General features: G+C 40.9%; 1 protein-coding gene across 3 annotated transcripts in view; it reads left to right on the forward strand.

Annotated features, from left to right (window-relative positions):
- The window catches only part of UNC5D (unc-5 netrin receptor D), a 472,283-nt gene that overhangs the window by 381,195 nt on the left and 73,133 nt on the right, over positions 1–17,955 (forward strand). For all 3 annotated transcript variants that reach the window (XM_075601397.1, XM_075601395.1, XM_075601396.1), the window contains one exon: positions 1,900–2,277. In XM_075601397.1, coding sequence (XP_075457512.1) covers positions 1,900–2,277 — 378 coding nt within the window. The remainder of the gene's footprint in view (positions 1–1,899; positions 2,278–17,955) is intronic.

The following is a 17,955-nucleotide window of genomic DNA, read 5'->3' on the forward strand; positions in this document are numbered from 1 at the left end:
GAAGTTAAGGTTTGGATTTCCCAGGATACACAACAATTTGCAAACAGCCGTATCACAAAAGAGTCTTATTACAAACGCAGAGCACCACTACACTTTTTTATTAACAAACCCAGAGGGTCCCTACTTTTCAACTTCTAAACCTACAGTCCCACTTTCTTTTTAAAGGAGCAATTCATTCTTGTTGAGAATGACTGTTTTTAACATCAGTTTCAAGCGGGGGTCTCTGGAGTTGAACCCCATTTATTTCAGCTCATGGGACCCCCTGCTTCCTGAAATAAAGACTTCCAAAGTGGGTGCTGGTATCTCGACAAAGTTTAAAGCTTCCCATGTCCTGCGGGCCAATAGGAAGCTGAACATGATGACATCACAGATTCCTATTGGCCCGCATGGGCGGGAGCTTTGAAACTCTGCCATTACGTAAATCCTGCTAGCCATGCAGAGCGGCAACCGGCACAACCTACACAGGTAAGAATCTCCAGAAGCAAGGGGTTCCTAGATCTGAAATGAATAGGGTCCAGCTCTGGAGACCCCCTGCTTTAATCCTATGTTAAAGAAAATTCACAAAACAAAATCACCATCTTAGATTGCATCTTTCTCTTTAGAAGAGAGAGATTAATTTATATTAAAAAAAAATGCATAAACATTTCTAAATTGAAGTCCAAATAGTTTCTCTACAATGGAAAACAGGCCAGACTCAGCACCAGTACATTTTAAGTCACTTTGACCACTGCCTGGCAAAGTTCCTAAATTCAGTTTTCACTGAACAGTCACCGTTCAAACATTTCTCTGCTGCTCAATAGACCAGAAATACTCTTGTAAGTTTTTCAAAGTTGTAGTTGCTTTACAATGGGATTTTGCAGCTATCCTTCAATCAACCCCAATGCCTCTGCAGAGACGGAGCAACCAGCTCATGGCAAATACACAGGAATAACCACATCATTCTATTTTTTTCTTCTCATGCCAACTGGTTTCTGGTTGCAATGCAAGAGAATTATGCATAGCATGCAAAAACCACTTAGAGATAGAGAACTGTTCTCCCTCATTAAGGGAAAAGGAGCTTGTTACACAGTGTTCTTTAGCAATGGGGAAGAATAAATAAAATATTATGCTTTGGGAAGCCCGGAGGCAATGGATAAAATTGAAAATATAGGCTACTTTTTCATAACTGGTGACTTGAGCTTTCTCTAGAGAGAAGAACAGTCCTGTGACAATTTAACTCCAATGTTGCTTGAACACATTACGGATTGGCTATTCTATAGTAAAGGTTTTGTTTGGCTAATTTCCCCAATGTTTATCCCCCCTCTCCTGATTTTTATCTACTGTTATTCGTGTATTACCTCACACCACCAAATATGTCATGTCAGGCGTCTTTCCCTGTTGTGTTATTGTCTTATAGTGAATAGCTGAGTGACAATTAAAATAATAATGCAGAACTCTAAAGTTTAATGTGTCGTCTGGAAGGACCTGTGCACTAAGGAGGTTTTGGATTTAAATTGATGCTAAAACAGGTATTTTAACCCTGTCACTCATTACTTCAAGAAACTTTTCACCTATTGTACATGAGTTTGTGATTTGGGAAGTGTTAACAAAAGGATTTAAGTAATGTCCATATTATATTCTGTCTCAGTACGGCATATGTATACCTTTTGTTACTGGCACAAAACCCCACCAGTTGTTACATGGTGTATCCTAAGATTATCAAGCTTCTTGACCAACCTACAAGCTGAAACATGTTCTCCCAGTAGTTACAGTAGCCATGGAAGACATTATTTTATAAACCAGCCAACATGGAACATCGAAATATCATAGAAATGTACTGCAATGTTTATACAAACCTGTGTACAACTACCATATTAATTGGGTTGCCACTGACATAGTGTCATACTTTTTATCCTGCAGGTAATTCCCTTCTTCTGAACTCATCTTTACAGCCTGACTTAACAGTGAGCAGGACCTACAGTGGCCCAATCTGCTTCCAAGACCCAATGGACAAGGAGCTAATGACAGAGTCTTCAATCTTTAACCCTCTAACAGACATCAAGGTCAAAGTCCAGAGCTCCTTTATGGTCTCTCTGGGAGTGACAGAGAGGCCGGAGTTTCATGGAAAGGCACTCTCTGGGACATTTCCACATGGGAATAACAGGTGCTTCAGCACACTTCATGGTAGGAATAAAACACCCTACATACAGAATCTTTCATCTATTTCATCCAAACCGGAGATGAGAGGCAGTGGAGTTTTTAGCCACCAAGGAGGACGATTGGTGATGCCAAACACAGGTAAATTATTTTCCAACCTTTCCCAAGTACAGGTGTATAATGTGCATAAATATATATGTATATAATTATGTTGAAGTAAAACTTTAATAGTTATTCCACATCTCTAATACAACATCATTTTATTTATACAAATATTACCAAAGGCCTGAGCATATTATCCTATATGCTATAGTTTTTTTGGATATACTATATAATTTATATGTTTAAATTAAAAGTGAAATCTTTGACATTCTATTAAACTGTTGTGGGCATAGGGATACATTTCTGTACATAAATACTTGTGCATAAATAGCTAAGATGTTTTAAGTACAATTGCTCATGCATCTTCTCCCAGGGGGAATAATTTAGATGTAAAACCAGAGAGTTTTTTTCTGAATTAAGAATATGTTTTTGCCTCATCTCTTGTTACTTTATGTGAGTCTATATTACCACGCAGAGAGCTTTACCACTAAGCATGAATTACCTACTGTAATGCTGAGGGTGCTAACTGCAGAGGTGCAAGAGGTGTCAGCATTAAATGCGTTACCTTGACTGTCATGGAAGGGGATATTTAAACTGTTTCTGGCTCACACTAGTTATCACAAAACAAGATGAACACACAGGTGTCAGTGTTCCATTACTCAGTGTAATAGGAATACGTTCTACATGGGGTCCATGCTATATTCTAACGCAGTGCCATGGGATCCTATTAAAAATCTATGGCAAGTTGTAATGTGATAGAAAGTTATGCAATGACCACTATCTGTAGCATCTTTGAAAGGATGCTTCATAAGAGATTGATCTTTTGGAGCAATAAACTAAGCAAACTCAAATAGTGTATAGTCCTGAACAATATGGAAATAGTTTGATAATCCAAGAAATGTCTCACTGTACTGTAAGTCCAACTGCTACTATGAGGATAACATACACTTGTACTTGATGAGTTATTTCTTGTAAATGTGCAAATCTGCATATACATCAACATTCAGTAACACAGACTGTTCTGCACTGTCACACAAAGACCGTAGGACAGATGATAGGAGGGATACCTCTCCCCTGTTTAATTCACCAGCATGTCTCCAACCTTTCAAACTTGTCTCTTAAAATCATACATTTTGCACTCAGAAATAAACTCCCTGTCAGATGTGGCACTATGCCAGCATGCCTGCTAATTAGCCAGGGCCAATTGCTCTCCCTTAGGATACAAGGCACCATTTCTGTTGGGGAGGTCTTCCTTAGCAACCATAACTTTGTGGATCTCAGTCTTTTTTGTGTTTTTTCTGCATACTGGACACTCTGTTATTATCACTCTGTTTTAGGAGGAAGTTAGTATCCTAAGCAGGATTATTAATATTTTATATTTTAATAGCACCCCCATATTTTAATGCACTATTTGGTACAAGAAATACAAGCATGACAACACCTACTTTTAATTAATATATATCATGCAGAGATACGTTAGGTAAAAGGGTCCTTGTTCAGAAGAGCTTCCAATTTAAAACAACTAGAGAATGAACTAGGAGTACAAGGGATATTAGCTTGGGCTGAAGATGTCCAAGATGCCATCTGAGCTGAGCAGCTGGAACACATCTCATTTCCTGCATGCCTTATGAGGTGAAGCCAGGAGAAAGTTTATGGCAGGAAAGGGTAGAAAGAAGACTGTATGCAAGGAGAAGTTATTTTAGGAGGAAGAGATCAAAGATATACAAGCCCACTTTCCACATACCAACAGCTTTCATGTGTACCTTACGATAAGCATGGGAATCCACATAACTCCAGGAAATATGCAACTGAGGATATACTGGATACAGATAAACTATTACTAGTTATAGTTACTAGTAATGCATTGAACATTATCTTTCAGGGAACTGAGGCTATGGCCAGTGTATCTAAACACTAAACAGTGATACGTGACTTAATGCACGTTAAATGCCCTTATAGCTTGATATTGCCTGCTTTGTTATTCACTAAGCAGTGATAACAGTGCAGTATCACGCTATAACGGCAGGTCTGCGAGGGCCCGCAGGTCCTAGGGGGTCAGCACGGTTCTCCAGGATCACCGCAGGTGCCCGTCGGCCTTCGGTATCAACCCTATGCAATAAAAATAAAATTGCAGCCAGTTTCATTACCTTAGCAGGCACTGCTTTGTTGTTGGTACAGGGGGTGGATGAAGTCTGTAGTTGCCCCAGGGGGGTGTTTAGGCTTGCAGGAGGGTGCCAGTTGAAAAAAGTGTAGGATTAGCGCACCTGATCTACTTCCTATTTGCAGTGCTTGAGGATTGAACTCGACGGGTCAAGATTGTGAGTACTTACTCTCTGCAGGGTTATGGGGCTGTGTATGAGACGCTGGGATGCGTAAGGGTAGTGGCGGAGATTCACTGAGGTGGGCTGGTAATATGGTTCCGTGCAGGGAACACGGCATCATGGTTAGCTTGTCTCCTTACCACATTGTGGCCCCGTCCTGTTGCTGAGTCTCGTGTGCACAGTCCTACTCCACTGTTCATATTTTCATGATTGAGGACATTGATCAAGTAGCGCTTATATTATTGTATCATTATCTTCATTGTGGACATTGTAGAATCTATTTGCACTATTTTGAGCATCGGTATTTTGGAGATTAATCTCTGCTTGTTTTCATGGGTGCCAGTAGAAGTTAACCCCTTCATTACCTTAACGGATAAAACCGCTAAGGAAATTAAGGGTTAACCCCTCGCACTACCCTCCCGCAAGGCCTAAACACCATTCTAGGGTAAAAAACACAAAACACACACAGCGCACCGGGGATTAGTTACCAAATTTGTACCATTCTAGGGTAACTACTACCTTCACCCACCCACTGTACCAACTACAGAAATGGGTAAAGAGCTATTAACCCAAGATGGCTAATAGCAATTTTCCCCATTCAAAAGTAACATTACAGTGCAATACATTTAAATAAATACAACCCCTCCTCCCCCCCCCAAACCCAACCAACAGTAATGGGCAAAAATACTATTATCCAGATATGAATAATAGTGCATTTTCCATGAACAATAAAACATTCCAAGCCAGAATAAAGTATATAAAAGTTGCACTTACCCACGCCAGGATGAAGGCTGTCCTCATCTTCCTCCCTGTCCCTGTCCTCCGCTGGCAGGAACATTACAATGAAAAAAAAACCCACTAATGGCCACTAACCCATGAATCACCTTAGCTGATAGTAAACGCTGTAGTAATTAAGGGGTTAAAACCTTTCCTCGCTACCCACCAAGGAGGCCTAGAGGCCTAACCACCCTCCCTCGGGCAACGACCCCCACCCTCTTCCCATTGATTGGCAAAGTGGTACAACATGCCCATATAATATGGGAATGATTTGCCACAATTCAACAGTCAATGGGCAACCTAAAAAAAAACAAAAAAGCAGTAAAAATAAAAAATTTAATCAAACCAATACAAAAAAAACAATTAAAAAAACAAGCACCAGAAGAAATACAATTAAATAAACCAATCAGCAAAAGAAAAACAATAAAAAACAAGCACCAAAAGAAACACAACAATTAAATAAACCAATCACTAAAAGAAACACAATTTTAAAAAAAAGCATCAAAAGAAACACAATAAAAAAAGAAGCACCAAATATACATTACTATTAAATAAAAACAAGTATTTGCCTAAAAACGCATTGCCTGTCACTGTGTTTATCTATAGCCCGAAATGGGCATAGATAAATGCATTGGCAGTCAATGGATAAAAGTAAAATACATTAAAAATACCAAAAATACAAAAATAACATACATTCAATGTTTTTCTTACATTTGATGTCTTCCCTCCGATTCAGACTTCAGCAGGAACCACTCAATCCTCGATGCAATGCTCCTCAACTTCATGTAACTTCTTCTTGTCTTCTTTCATCTTTCTTCAGTCTTCTCTTCTTTCTTTGTAATCCAATCCATTGGGCAAAAGTGGTCAAATGATATGGGTCAGGCCATATATAAGGCCTGTGATGTCACATTTGAGTGTTAAATGATACACCCCCAATCCGATTTGATTGTGCACCATGTGACATTTTCTTCTTTTTTTTTAAAGGATGTGGCGTCATCAAAAGGGAGGGAAGACAATCAGGAAGGCTCTGTGTCACGGTAGCTTATGACAAGATATAATGAACACCAAATATCTGGGTTGAACTGAACGAGGCTTAGATATAATAAAATATAATTTATTCCTTAAATAAGGTGAACACAGCAATATAGTACAATTAACAGGCAAGAGGGTAACACTTACTTAGGGTTGGGGAATGGAGAAGTATCCAATAGCAATTCTCCATCAATCCAGTGACATTCCAGGTGGAATCAGAAGCACAACTCCAGCAATCCAGTGACATTCAAGATGGTATCAGAAGCACAACTCCAGCAATCCAGCACAACTAAAAACGGTAGGGTTGACACAGTTTATATGCCTGTGCAACCCTATTCTTAACATTGAACACAGCCTATTGGTGAACAATTATCTATATTCACTCTCTAATGTGGAGACACAAACTAACAGACTAACCCATACCTTCAGGTAACAATTAGACTGGCAGAGTTTGTTGATTAACTAATACTTAATCCCTAGACATTGGGTAACAATCAAGGCAGTTACTTTTTGATCACCGTGCTTAGGCTACTCAGCCGTCTGCCCTTCATGACTTATTAGCCTAGCAAATGGCGTCTGCATTTTCAGAACAGATCCAAAATAAAATACATATACACTTTAATATATAGACATATTAATAAGTTCCATTCTGGTGGGCTCAGTGGGTCGACCTTTGCCAGTTTTTAATGCCTACAGGGACTCCACATATTGGCCAAATATGAAATCTCTGCGACCTCCAGAACTGGAGATACAGAAATGCACTTTAAAACATTAAAATACATGCTTATAATGAAACATGGGAACAGGGGAACATACATTTTCAAGGTACAACAAGGTGCAAACCTCATCCCTGGACTGCAGTCCAGTTAACCCCTTGTCTCTCTGGTGAGGTCAGGGGATGGCCATATGGGGTGCAACCACTTTAATACCGGGCCACCCACTTTCTCCCTCTACACTCTGCTTCCCACCCATTAAGATGACATCCCCAAAATTTTGTTTTTGATGACAGTCATCTTAAAGGGAGAGAAGCAGAGCCTCCCTGATTGGCTGGCTTCCTTCCCTTTTGATGACGTTACATCCTTTACACAAAAAAAAAAGAATCTATCACAAGGTACACCATCAAATCGGATTGGGGGTGTATCATTTGACACTCAAATGTGACATCACAGGCCTTATATAAGGCCTGTCGCTTCTCATTTTAGTTTAAGAAGATGACGGGAACACTTACGCACAAAGGATGGAATTACAAAGAAAGAAGAGAAGGCTGAATATAGAAGAAAGAAGATAAGAAGTTACCTGAAGTTGAGGAGCATTGCGTCGAGGATCGAGAGGTTCCTGCTGAAGTCAGAATCGAAAGGGGAAGACATCAAGTTAAGAAAAATCTCCAATCTATGTTATTATTGTATTTTTGGTATTTTTTTAAGTATTTAAAAAAAAAATTGTTGCCCACTGACTGCCAATGCGTTTATCTATGCCCATTTCGGGCTAAAGATAAATACAGTGACAGGCAATGATTTTTTTAGGCAAATGCTTATTTTTATTTAATTGTAATGTATTTTTGGTGCTCTTTTTTTATTGTGTTTTTTTTGTGCTTGTTTTTTTAAATTGTGTTTCTTTTGGTTATTGGTTATTTAATTTTGTGTTTTTTTGGTGCTTGGTTTATTTAATTGTTGTGTTTCTTTTGGTGCTTGGTTTATTTAATTATTTTGATTCCTTTGGTGATTGGTTTGATTAAATTTTGTATTTTTGGTGCTTGTTTTTTTTTTTTAGGTTGCCCATTGTAAGGGCATGGTGTACCACTTTGCCAATCAATGGGTAGAGGGTGGGGATAGTTGCCCTTGGGAGGGTGGTTTGGCCTCCTGGGTGGGTAGCAGAGGAGGGAGGTTTACCCCTTAATTACTATAGTGGTTACTAACCGCTAAAGTGATTTAGGGGTTAGTGGCAATTAGTTTGTCTTTTATTGTTATGTTGCTGCCCACAGAGAACAGAGAGGAAGACGAGGACGGCTTAATCCTAGAAGTGGTAAGTAGAATTTTTATTTACTTTATTATTGCCAGTTTGATTTTTAATGGGCAAATGCACTATTATCCATATCTGAATAATAGTAATTTTACCCATTACTGTACTGTATGTGTTAGGGTGTGTGGGGAGGGGTGTTGGGGATACATATTGGTTACCACCGCTATGGCAATGAAGGGGTTAACTGGTCTCGCAACCTTCCAGGTAGGCCTAACCACCCAACCTGAGCCAAGTGCCCCCTTTACTCACTCCCTGTGCCCCTAATAAACCAGCTACTGTGCCTCATTCTGTGAGTACCCCTCTAGCCCCAACATCTCCCTACACTGCTCACAATTTTAAATTTGTCCCAGTATCCAAAGAGGAGATTACACAAGCATTCCTCAAATTAAAACTAAGCAGCCAATGTGGACCTGACTTATTGCAATTCAAGTTCCTAAGACTTGGTGCCCCAGCCATTGCCAAACCAATTGCTTCCATAGTCAACTCTTTTCTGTCTACAGGCCATATCCCTAAAACCTGGAAAACCGCCAGAGTTGTCCCAATCTTCATAAGTGTGTTCAAAAACACTGTCTCAAACTACAGGCCAATCTCTCTTCTCCCAATACTATTCAAAATCATTGAAAAATGTGTCCACTTCCAAGTAAGTGATTACTATACCAAAACAAATTTCCCTAGTCAATTCCAATCTGTCTTTCGCCCCAAACACGATAACTACCCTGCTAAAAGTTTGAAATGAAATGCAGTGTAGAATGGAACTGGGGCAACTCACTGGTGCAATATTCTTAGATTTTTCAATGGCTTTTGATACTGTTGATCATGCTATCCTGCTTAACAAACTCCAGTGAGTGCGCTGGAATAGAGAAGCATGCTTTAAACTGGTTTCATTCCTACCTATCAAGTAGATACCAACATGTGTCCATCTCAGGCTCTAACTCCAACCCCTTGGATATCACCTGTGGTGTCCCGCAAGGCGCTGTTCTGTGGCCAATACGCTTCTTAGTGTTCATCAATGATCTTCCTACAACTTATAATGGAGCTCAATACACATGTACAGTATGCAGATGACACAATCTTATATGCACAGAGCCATAGCTTCTCCGACCTTGAATACATACTTCAATCTGACTTTTTGAGACTTGAAAATTGGATTTCCTAATACAAACTGTTTAAAACACAGAGAAGACTGTAACAATTGTATTTGGGACCAAGGCTAAATTTCTAAAGCTTCCAATAACTGAACTCCAGATCAGAATCAACGGTAACAACACCCTAACTCCTGTTAATAGTTTTATATACTTGGGCATATGGTTTGACTCCCATTTAATATTCGGGATGCACATTGATACCCTGACATCAAAAACCTATGCCAAACTAGGTGTACTTTAAGGAACAAATCCTCCAAAAGTCTGCTGGTCAGAAAGCGTATCGCACAGCAGATGCTAATGCCAATTATCGACTATGGGGACATAGTATACGGCTCGGCACCCCAAACCCACCTTAGCAAACTTGACACCCTCATTATTCAATATGCCATTTTGTTCTCCAATTCAACTACAAAACACATCACTGCGAAATGCTCAAAGAACTAGATTGGTCATCACTTGAATCCAGGCGCAAAGTTAATCTTTCCTGTCTTGCCTTCAAATACTTTCTGGGTATGCTACCCAGCTATCTGAGCAAGCTCCTCACCCCTACCACATGTAGCACTTATCATCTGAGATCTAACTCCAAAAGGCTGTTCATGGTCCCAAGGCTCAACAAAGTATCCGGCCACTCCTCCTTCTCTTACCGTGCACCCCAAAACTGGAACAATCTACCAGAGACTCTCACAGCCGCCACCAGTCTAAGTTCTTTCAAAACTAAAGCTGTCTTACATTTTAATCTGGTTTGTAACTGTTACATACGCCTATAATATATTATCTCTAACTGTGCATGCTACAGTATGTCTTGTAGATAATGTATACCCTGTTCACTTATGTATCTGTATTTGTAACCATGTATTATTTGTCATCTTATCTCTATGCCCAGGACATACTTGAAAACGTGAGGTAACTCTCAATGTATTACTTCCTGGTAAAACCTTTTATAAAGAAATAAATTAACCCCTTCATTGCCTTATCGGCTAGCTGCTACGGTAATGAAATATTTTTATTTTATTTTTTAACACTAGTGTGCAGGAGCAGGGGGTCTCCTGAGCTGAACCTCATTGATTTCAGCCTTGGAGAACCCTTACTTTACAAGTTACAGGCCCCGTTATGGGGTGCCGATATCTCCTGCAGTATTTAAATCCCACAGTCACGTGACACGGAGGATTTAAAAATGGCGGTGATACCGGCACCCCATACCGGGGCCTGTATCTTGGGAAGTAGGTGGTCCCCGAGGCTGAAATCAATGCGGTTCAACTCAGGAGACCTGCTGCTCCCGCACACTTGTATTAAAATGAATATTTTAACTGTATGATCACCTGTAAGAGCCATGCATGGAGACGCGGTGTCTCCATGCAGCTTCTTCCAGGCTGCAGTTTCAACAATCAGTTGCCGATCGATAGGATTTATAGGAAGATAACACTTAGAAAAAAAAAGAAAAAACAAGTCGTTCAATCCTGCATTTTTTTACCTAACTTTATAAAAATACAATTTTTTCTTAGTGAATACCGTTTTGACCCACATGTTTTATAGCGCGATAAAACACTGCAAAGTCGATCGGCAATGCACTGATTCTATCACTGCTTAGTGAATACGCCCCCAAGAGTTTTACTATTTTGAATGCTTAGCAATTGCTAATGGCTAATGACCTGTAGTGAACCTGTTGTGTAATCTTCTTCACCTGTTCTCTTGCAGCAAAATGGTTAAACATTTTACTTGACCGTAGTATTATATGCTCTGCAATGTGACTTTAGAACAGTGCTGCAGTGTATGCTCTCTCTCTCTGTATAATCAAATAAGCAAAAAAAAAATGATTAAATGAAAAGAAAAACAGAATATAAATGATATATGCAAAAGTCAGGAACATATTACAGAAAACTATTACTCACAGAAGGAAGTTGAGCACTCGATTAGAGATTTATTTGGGATCTATGTTATCACACCATAATAGCTCACAGGTTGTAACAATGCCTGAAGACTGAGCCATTGTCGGAATTCTAACGCCAATGAATACAGCGCCCCACTAATACGGCGGGTTCCGTTCTGAGGACCCGCCGTAAAGCGAAAAAACTGGCGAATTTTGTTAGGTTCGCATGCGCAGACCGGCAATGCGCCGTTCTGCGCATGCGCGACAGAAGGAAACCCCTCCATTCCGCGCATGCGCAACCCCTGGTCGGCCTGTTCTGCGCATGCGCAGACATGGCGGCGGCGACATGGCGGCCCCCTTCTCGGCACTGCCGGATCGGCGAAAAGCAGAGCGCCGAAAAGCGGGGCCCTGCTGTACTTCTTTAGAATACCCAAACATTGGTTTGTTTTAACTAAAATTAGATATAAGATTACAAAATAATAATTCTTTAACAAATAACGACTGTATGCCACAGAATGTATCAATCTAAGCACTAATTGATTGCAAGAAATAAATTTTGAAATCATTACATTTACTCTTTCAGCCCTGAATTATGATGTGCAGCTTAATGAATTATCAGTCCTGTTTACCTCACCACGTTAAATAAGCATTAGGTTTACATTGTATCCACAATGTCTATTATGCAACACATACAATCAGTGGTTCAAAATGCAATAAAAAAGGACAATAAGACCCGTAGTACTTTAAAGAAGCCCCATGACACTTTTAGACAAGCAGTGAGAAAATATGGTCTGTCAATGTTATTTAAAACATCCCCTCTCAAATTACAGACAATAATAGGTAGTGAGCTTTCAAGTGTAGAACTCAAGACCAAGTATTACCGACAACCAGCTTCAGGATGATGTGAACCCGTAGCCCTAGTTTAGATTTGGTCGTTTCTTCCTCTGCCTCATTTCTGAATACTTATAAATACAAAGTTATTATAAAAGTCAGTCATCATAGTATGCCAAATGTACTGTACCACTGCAGAATCAAATTAAAGGCAGCTCATTAAGAATCATTACCATTTATAAGCATGGCGACCGTATAGTCCATGTATCATGTGAGGAAATGCTTGCGCGCTTTTTTATTTTTTTGCAAAATCAACGCAACAAAAAGTGACGTGCAAGTAAATCAGGAGGTTTAAGCTATCTCAGACCCATTAAATATTTTAATGCATAAATCAGAGAGATGAACTTGCAGAAAGGCAGATACAAAATATGATATAATCTGTGCATAATGTAACTCCTCCCTAACACCTCCTATTGTACACACAGAATATGATACATCCCATTATAATCTGTGCATCATGTAACTCCTCCCTAACTCCACCTATTGTACATCTCATGATTTACCCATGCATCAAACTGGACCCCTCTCCCATTCACAATAGACACACCATACATTTTTTGGGGAGAAATGAATGGCCACAGCTTTATTTATTGCAACAGATAAATATCTCATATTTATTCCCAACAAGGGACCCAGCCAAAATATGGAAGATGTCATGTGGCATTTGAGAGATCACTTAACTTCTCTCCTCATGTACTGTACATACCAAGAGATGTACTACAATATCTTACACAAGATATGTGTAAGTGGAAAAATGTTTTGACCAAAGTTTAATAGTTTAACTTTATATAAAATAAAAAGACGAGTGATACAAACCTGTAAATGGAAAATGACATGGTATGACCAAAGAAATATTGACCATTTATGATCTTAACAAATGTTGACAAATATGTGTAATGCAAGGCTTTCAATAAAAAATACTATACAAAAAAAAAAAAGGGACCCAGCCAGATTGTTCCACTCACATCTACTGGCGCTCGAGGGATACGCTTAGCTCGTGCTAAGCTAGACATTCAGTCCCTTAGCCTGAATGCACATAGCCCCAATCAGAAAGTAACCACCACACCAACCGAGCCCATCTGGAAGGTCACCACCATTCCAGCCACTCAGTCTGGAATAGTACCACCTTCCCCAACTGAAATACTTTGAGGTCTGCGACCTCCCTCCAGGAGCCAATACTGACTGACTCCCCTTCCCAGAGTAACAATACACCTGCACCAGCAGGGTCATTTAACAGGCCGTAAACTGGCCTTGCGAGCTACCACTAGTCTCACTGCCTTTTCTAGCGTGCCTTGCCATGCTAAAATAAGGATATTGTTCCAGATATCTGCCATGTCCTCATGCCTTACTGCCATTCTCCATAAATCCAGCACGAATGCTGTGATAGCCTTATTTATCTTCATCCTAGATCTGTCTACTGCAGCGTCATTTCTGGCCCCACGCCAGCTCAACCTAGGAGACACATCTAACCAGACTATCATCACATCTTGTCACTATCTGCCCTATGTCCCGCCGCATACTCCTTATTAAATCTATCGATTGGACCAATGCCAAATCGTTCCCCCCCACATGCAGCAAAATTATACCCATTTCCTTACGCAATAACTTGGGAAGCAGTTGGTCCCAATACATCCCCCCCTACTGCCCACCCAAAAAATCTTGGCCAAGTCTGCCAATATCCCCAACTGCCTTCCACCTGTCCTATGCACAGCTCGCTTCCCTGCCCAGTGAACATAGGAATCCCAGCTCGAGCCAGACTTCCAGAGGGGCTTGACCTGAAAAAACAAATAATAAAATATACCACTGAACTCTTTTAACCGTTTACACAGGGCCTAAGATAACACTTAAAACGCCCCAATGACCACCTGTCCAACTTATTAATAACTGCCTCCCTTAGGCCTAACTTAGCAGCTTCAGATGCTGCCCCAATTCTAAAAGAACAGGACTTAATTATCAAGTCACCAAAACGGACCAGCTCTGCACATCTCTTCAGAAACCTTTTAAACTGGAAACAGGATACTGCTATCCCATCTTCATGAATCAAAAGGAAGGAGCACCACGATTGTGCCCACACTCCCTCACCTGCCGTACAGGACAAATCACACTGTCCTCTTACCAACCCCCCCCCCCACTTTGGGTACCCCATTGTCCTTTTCCTGCCTGGTCTGTTTTAGATCTTCTAAACCCACAGACCCTGCATTCCATTCCACATCCACATTTACCTCCCCCCCCCACCACCACCACCACCTTTCTCTGAGGTGTTCACTATCTCACTAATACACATGGCCCCCGAAGAAGGTCAGGAAAAATTATACGCCTTTGATTTAGCCCCCTCTTTCCAACCTGTCACTACTCTATGTTTCACGAAATCCCAAGTAAAGTCCCTGTCTCTCTTCAACTTTAAGAAGGAGACGTCTGCTAAAAATTCTGCTATCATTGAGGCTGATCCTCCCAAGTCCCATTTCTTTACCAGGAATCTTAAAATGTTATCCCTGGTTGCTTCTATCATTACGCCCTCAGGCCTTTTCAGTTCCTCCCCGTCTGCACTTAACCAGGCCTGCCATTCTTCCCAAGCCCCGATGTATGCTGACCACGTACCCAGGGCCTCAGCAGCTCCATCACTCCTGAACTGCTTACTGCGACAGCTGTTGCGGGCATGGTTCACCCATCGCAGCCACTCCCAGGACCCACTCTCATAACACAGTGCATTGGAAACGAGAAAAGGTAACCGCCATCTTGTTATACAAAACTGGGACGTGATTAGCCTTGAACCATATATTATGATCTAGGCACTTTAGGACCAGCAACCTCAGAAGCCAGATCTCAACCGGAGATGATGCTGATTGCCCGCTCAAGGCTGCCACCATGCTCATGTTGTCCGTTCAGCCACAAAATTCTTTGTAAATCCCATCATTCACTGACAACCCCTCAGGGTATGGGCCCTTGATGTATGCAATGGCATAAACCCGGGTCCTTCTTTGGGACCAGCCCCAACGGAAAAGCTCTCATCCCTGGTAATGGGGGGAGAGAAACGGTCCTGCTATTCTGCCAGCCCCATGTCCTTTTCTAAATTTGCCCGCGCTACTCCCATGTGCCTATTCAGTGATTTCAAAGTCCTTCTACAGAGGAGAACCTCCACCTCCCTAAAAGGGATCCATAACCCGCTTCTAAGACCTGCCTCTAACAATTCCGCCGTCACCCTATTCGGGTAAAGGCAGAGCTAAAGTGGTGCCATTTTATTGACGTTCACTGGTGTCCTCACTCTTTAATGCAAGAGGTGCAGGATAAAAATGCCTTTCTAGGCATCTTATTAGATTTCTATCTGGACTTTTAGCCACTTATCATGCATAGAGCCTCCTCCCCGCAGTTGCTTTCCATTTGACAGCACAAAGACCATATTTATTAAATAGTGCTCCTCTATTAGCTACTGCCATGCTGGAATGCTGGAAGACACCATACAGCCTATTCACTCTAATGGGCTGTAAGGAGCCATCTTTACTAAACCAGGCTGGAACGTTTCTGATGGAGTAGCACTGCTTAGTAAATATGGCCCATCATCTTCTACAGTGTTGTCCTAGGCACATATGCGAATTCTGCTTCACTTCGGAAAAAGCATTGTATTTTGTCTATGTCGCAGTGATATTCTGTACATTCGGCAGCAACAATGAGTGCCCCGCAGGGAGATAGATCGGGCAGGTTTTATTTTGTGCAGGTGTCAAAAAAAAGTATGTTAAAAGTAAAGAAAAGATGAGAAGGCTTCAAGCTGTACCGAGCTCTTGTTCATGGGAAGAAGACAGCAGCAGCTTAAAGTATGAAAACCTAAAGAACAGACATTTATGCTACACAATAGTTAGACAATTTTAGTCCCCCTGGGGAGCCAAAACAGTGTCATTTTCATGAACGTAGGATGCAAAGTGGGCGGCGAGGAGCGGAGCACAGGCAGGAGACAGACGTGTAACATTTACTGAAAATGACAGCACTCATTTCAGACCAGTGGTTGGAAATTTTCACCTGCCAAGCAGCTAAACAGGTGCGTGGGTTACAACCAAAATCCTGGAAGGGAGGATTTATCATCACACTGGCCAATGTGAAAGATCCTGGAAAGGGGGTACAGGAGAGAAATGAAGGAGATTGCTTCATCTTCCGTTGACTTAAATTGGGGTGAGGTAACTTTTTTATTAGGAGGAAAGCAGAGATATGATACATTTTCAGCATATTTAACGCCTGCACTGATGTATCTATTATATATTTTGGAAAATTGTTTGTGTGTTCGCTATGCACCTGGACACCATATCGTCATCAAATTTTGCATGATGGTTCCTGAGATCATGGAGCAGGTTTGTATCTGTTTGGATACAATTGGATACATTTTATTTTTAATTCTATGAGTTACAGTATTACAATTTGTCAAGCAAGTCAGCCACTGGGTGTTGTACCAGGTAGGCTATGTATCTGGTACTTGACATCATACTGGTAACATCATAATGCACATAGCCTGGTGGCAGATAAGGAGAGTAAGATAGCTATAAAGTTTACACAGAAAGCAGATGAAGAAACAAAGACAGTTAGTTGGCACGTGAGGAGAAAGTAAGAGTGCTGGAGAAGGAGAGAAAGGTGAAAAGAATTGGGGACATCATAAGGTATTAAAGGAAAGTGATGGAAAGGAGAGATGAGGGGAAGGAGAGTTATGAGGGGAGAAGAGAGGGAGAGAGAGAAGAGGGTAGGGTGTGAGAGGAGGTAGGGAGAGATAAGGTGGGTTTCTTAGAATTCCCGAGAAACGCCGGGTATTTTCAAATAGTATATAATAAAAGAGGCAAGGAAACATGATAAACCGTCCGTGAACAGATTCATGCTCTGAAGATGGAGGGCTGTGAACTCATGGAGATGTTAGATTATATAAGGCAACCAGACACAGTACTTTTGAATGGTATTTTGACCATTAGAGAAAGGTGTAAAGATTGTCCCTTATTCAATATGCTGTGAAGCCATCTTCTCCATGCTGGTGGAGACTTAAATTGAGCAGAGCAAACAGCTTTACAGCATATTGAAGGGGAGTCTACATGTCAAATGGAATTGGTTTAAAGATACAGTTCCATGTAGGAGCTGAGCAATCTAATGTCAACAATATTTTGAATGGGTTAAATATTGGCATTTGATGCTTTTTATTTCAATTTTGAAGTTTGAAAAGAGTTTTGCTTTCTCCACCGTAATGATAAGATGATTGTGTGTGTGTGTGTGTGTGTGTGTGTGTGTGTGTGTGTGTGTGTGTGTGTGTGTGTGTGTGTGTGTGTGTGTGTGTGTGTGTGTGTGTGTGTGTGTGTGTGTGTGTGTGTGTGTGTGTGTGTGTGTGTGTGTGTGGTATATATCCTCTAATTTAAAGAATCAAGTTGATGGAATGGGGAATAAAGAAGACTGAGATAAGGACAGTAAATCCTAAACAGGATATCATGTTCTCAAACATTCCCAGAGAACCAATGAAATGACATTTCAAAATAAGTGATCTAGTTTTAACCCTTTAACTACAAGAGTGGCCCGTCTTCAGCCTCAACCAGTCAGGGTAATTGAAGCTCACCTATTGTTATCAAGCCTCTTCTACACTGTGCAGAACTAGCTCACTGGATGGAATGGGGCTACTTTTGAGATTCTCAAGTTACAGGATTGAAAG

The sequence above is a fragment of the Ascaphus truei genome, chromosome 5 (genome assembly GCF_040206685.1).
Source record: "Ascaphus truei isolate aAscTru1 chromosome 5, aAscTru1.hap1, whole genome shotgun sequence".
Classification (NCBI taxonomy): Eukaryota; Metazoa; Chordata; class Amphibia; order Anura; family Ascaphidae; genus Ascaphus; species Ascaphus truei.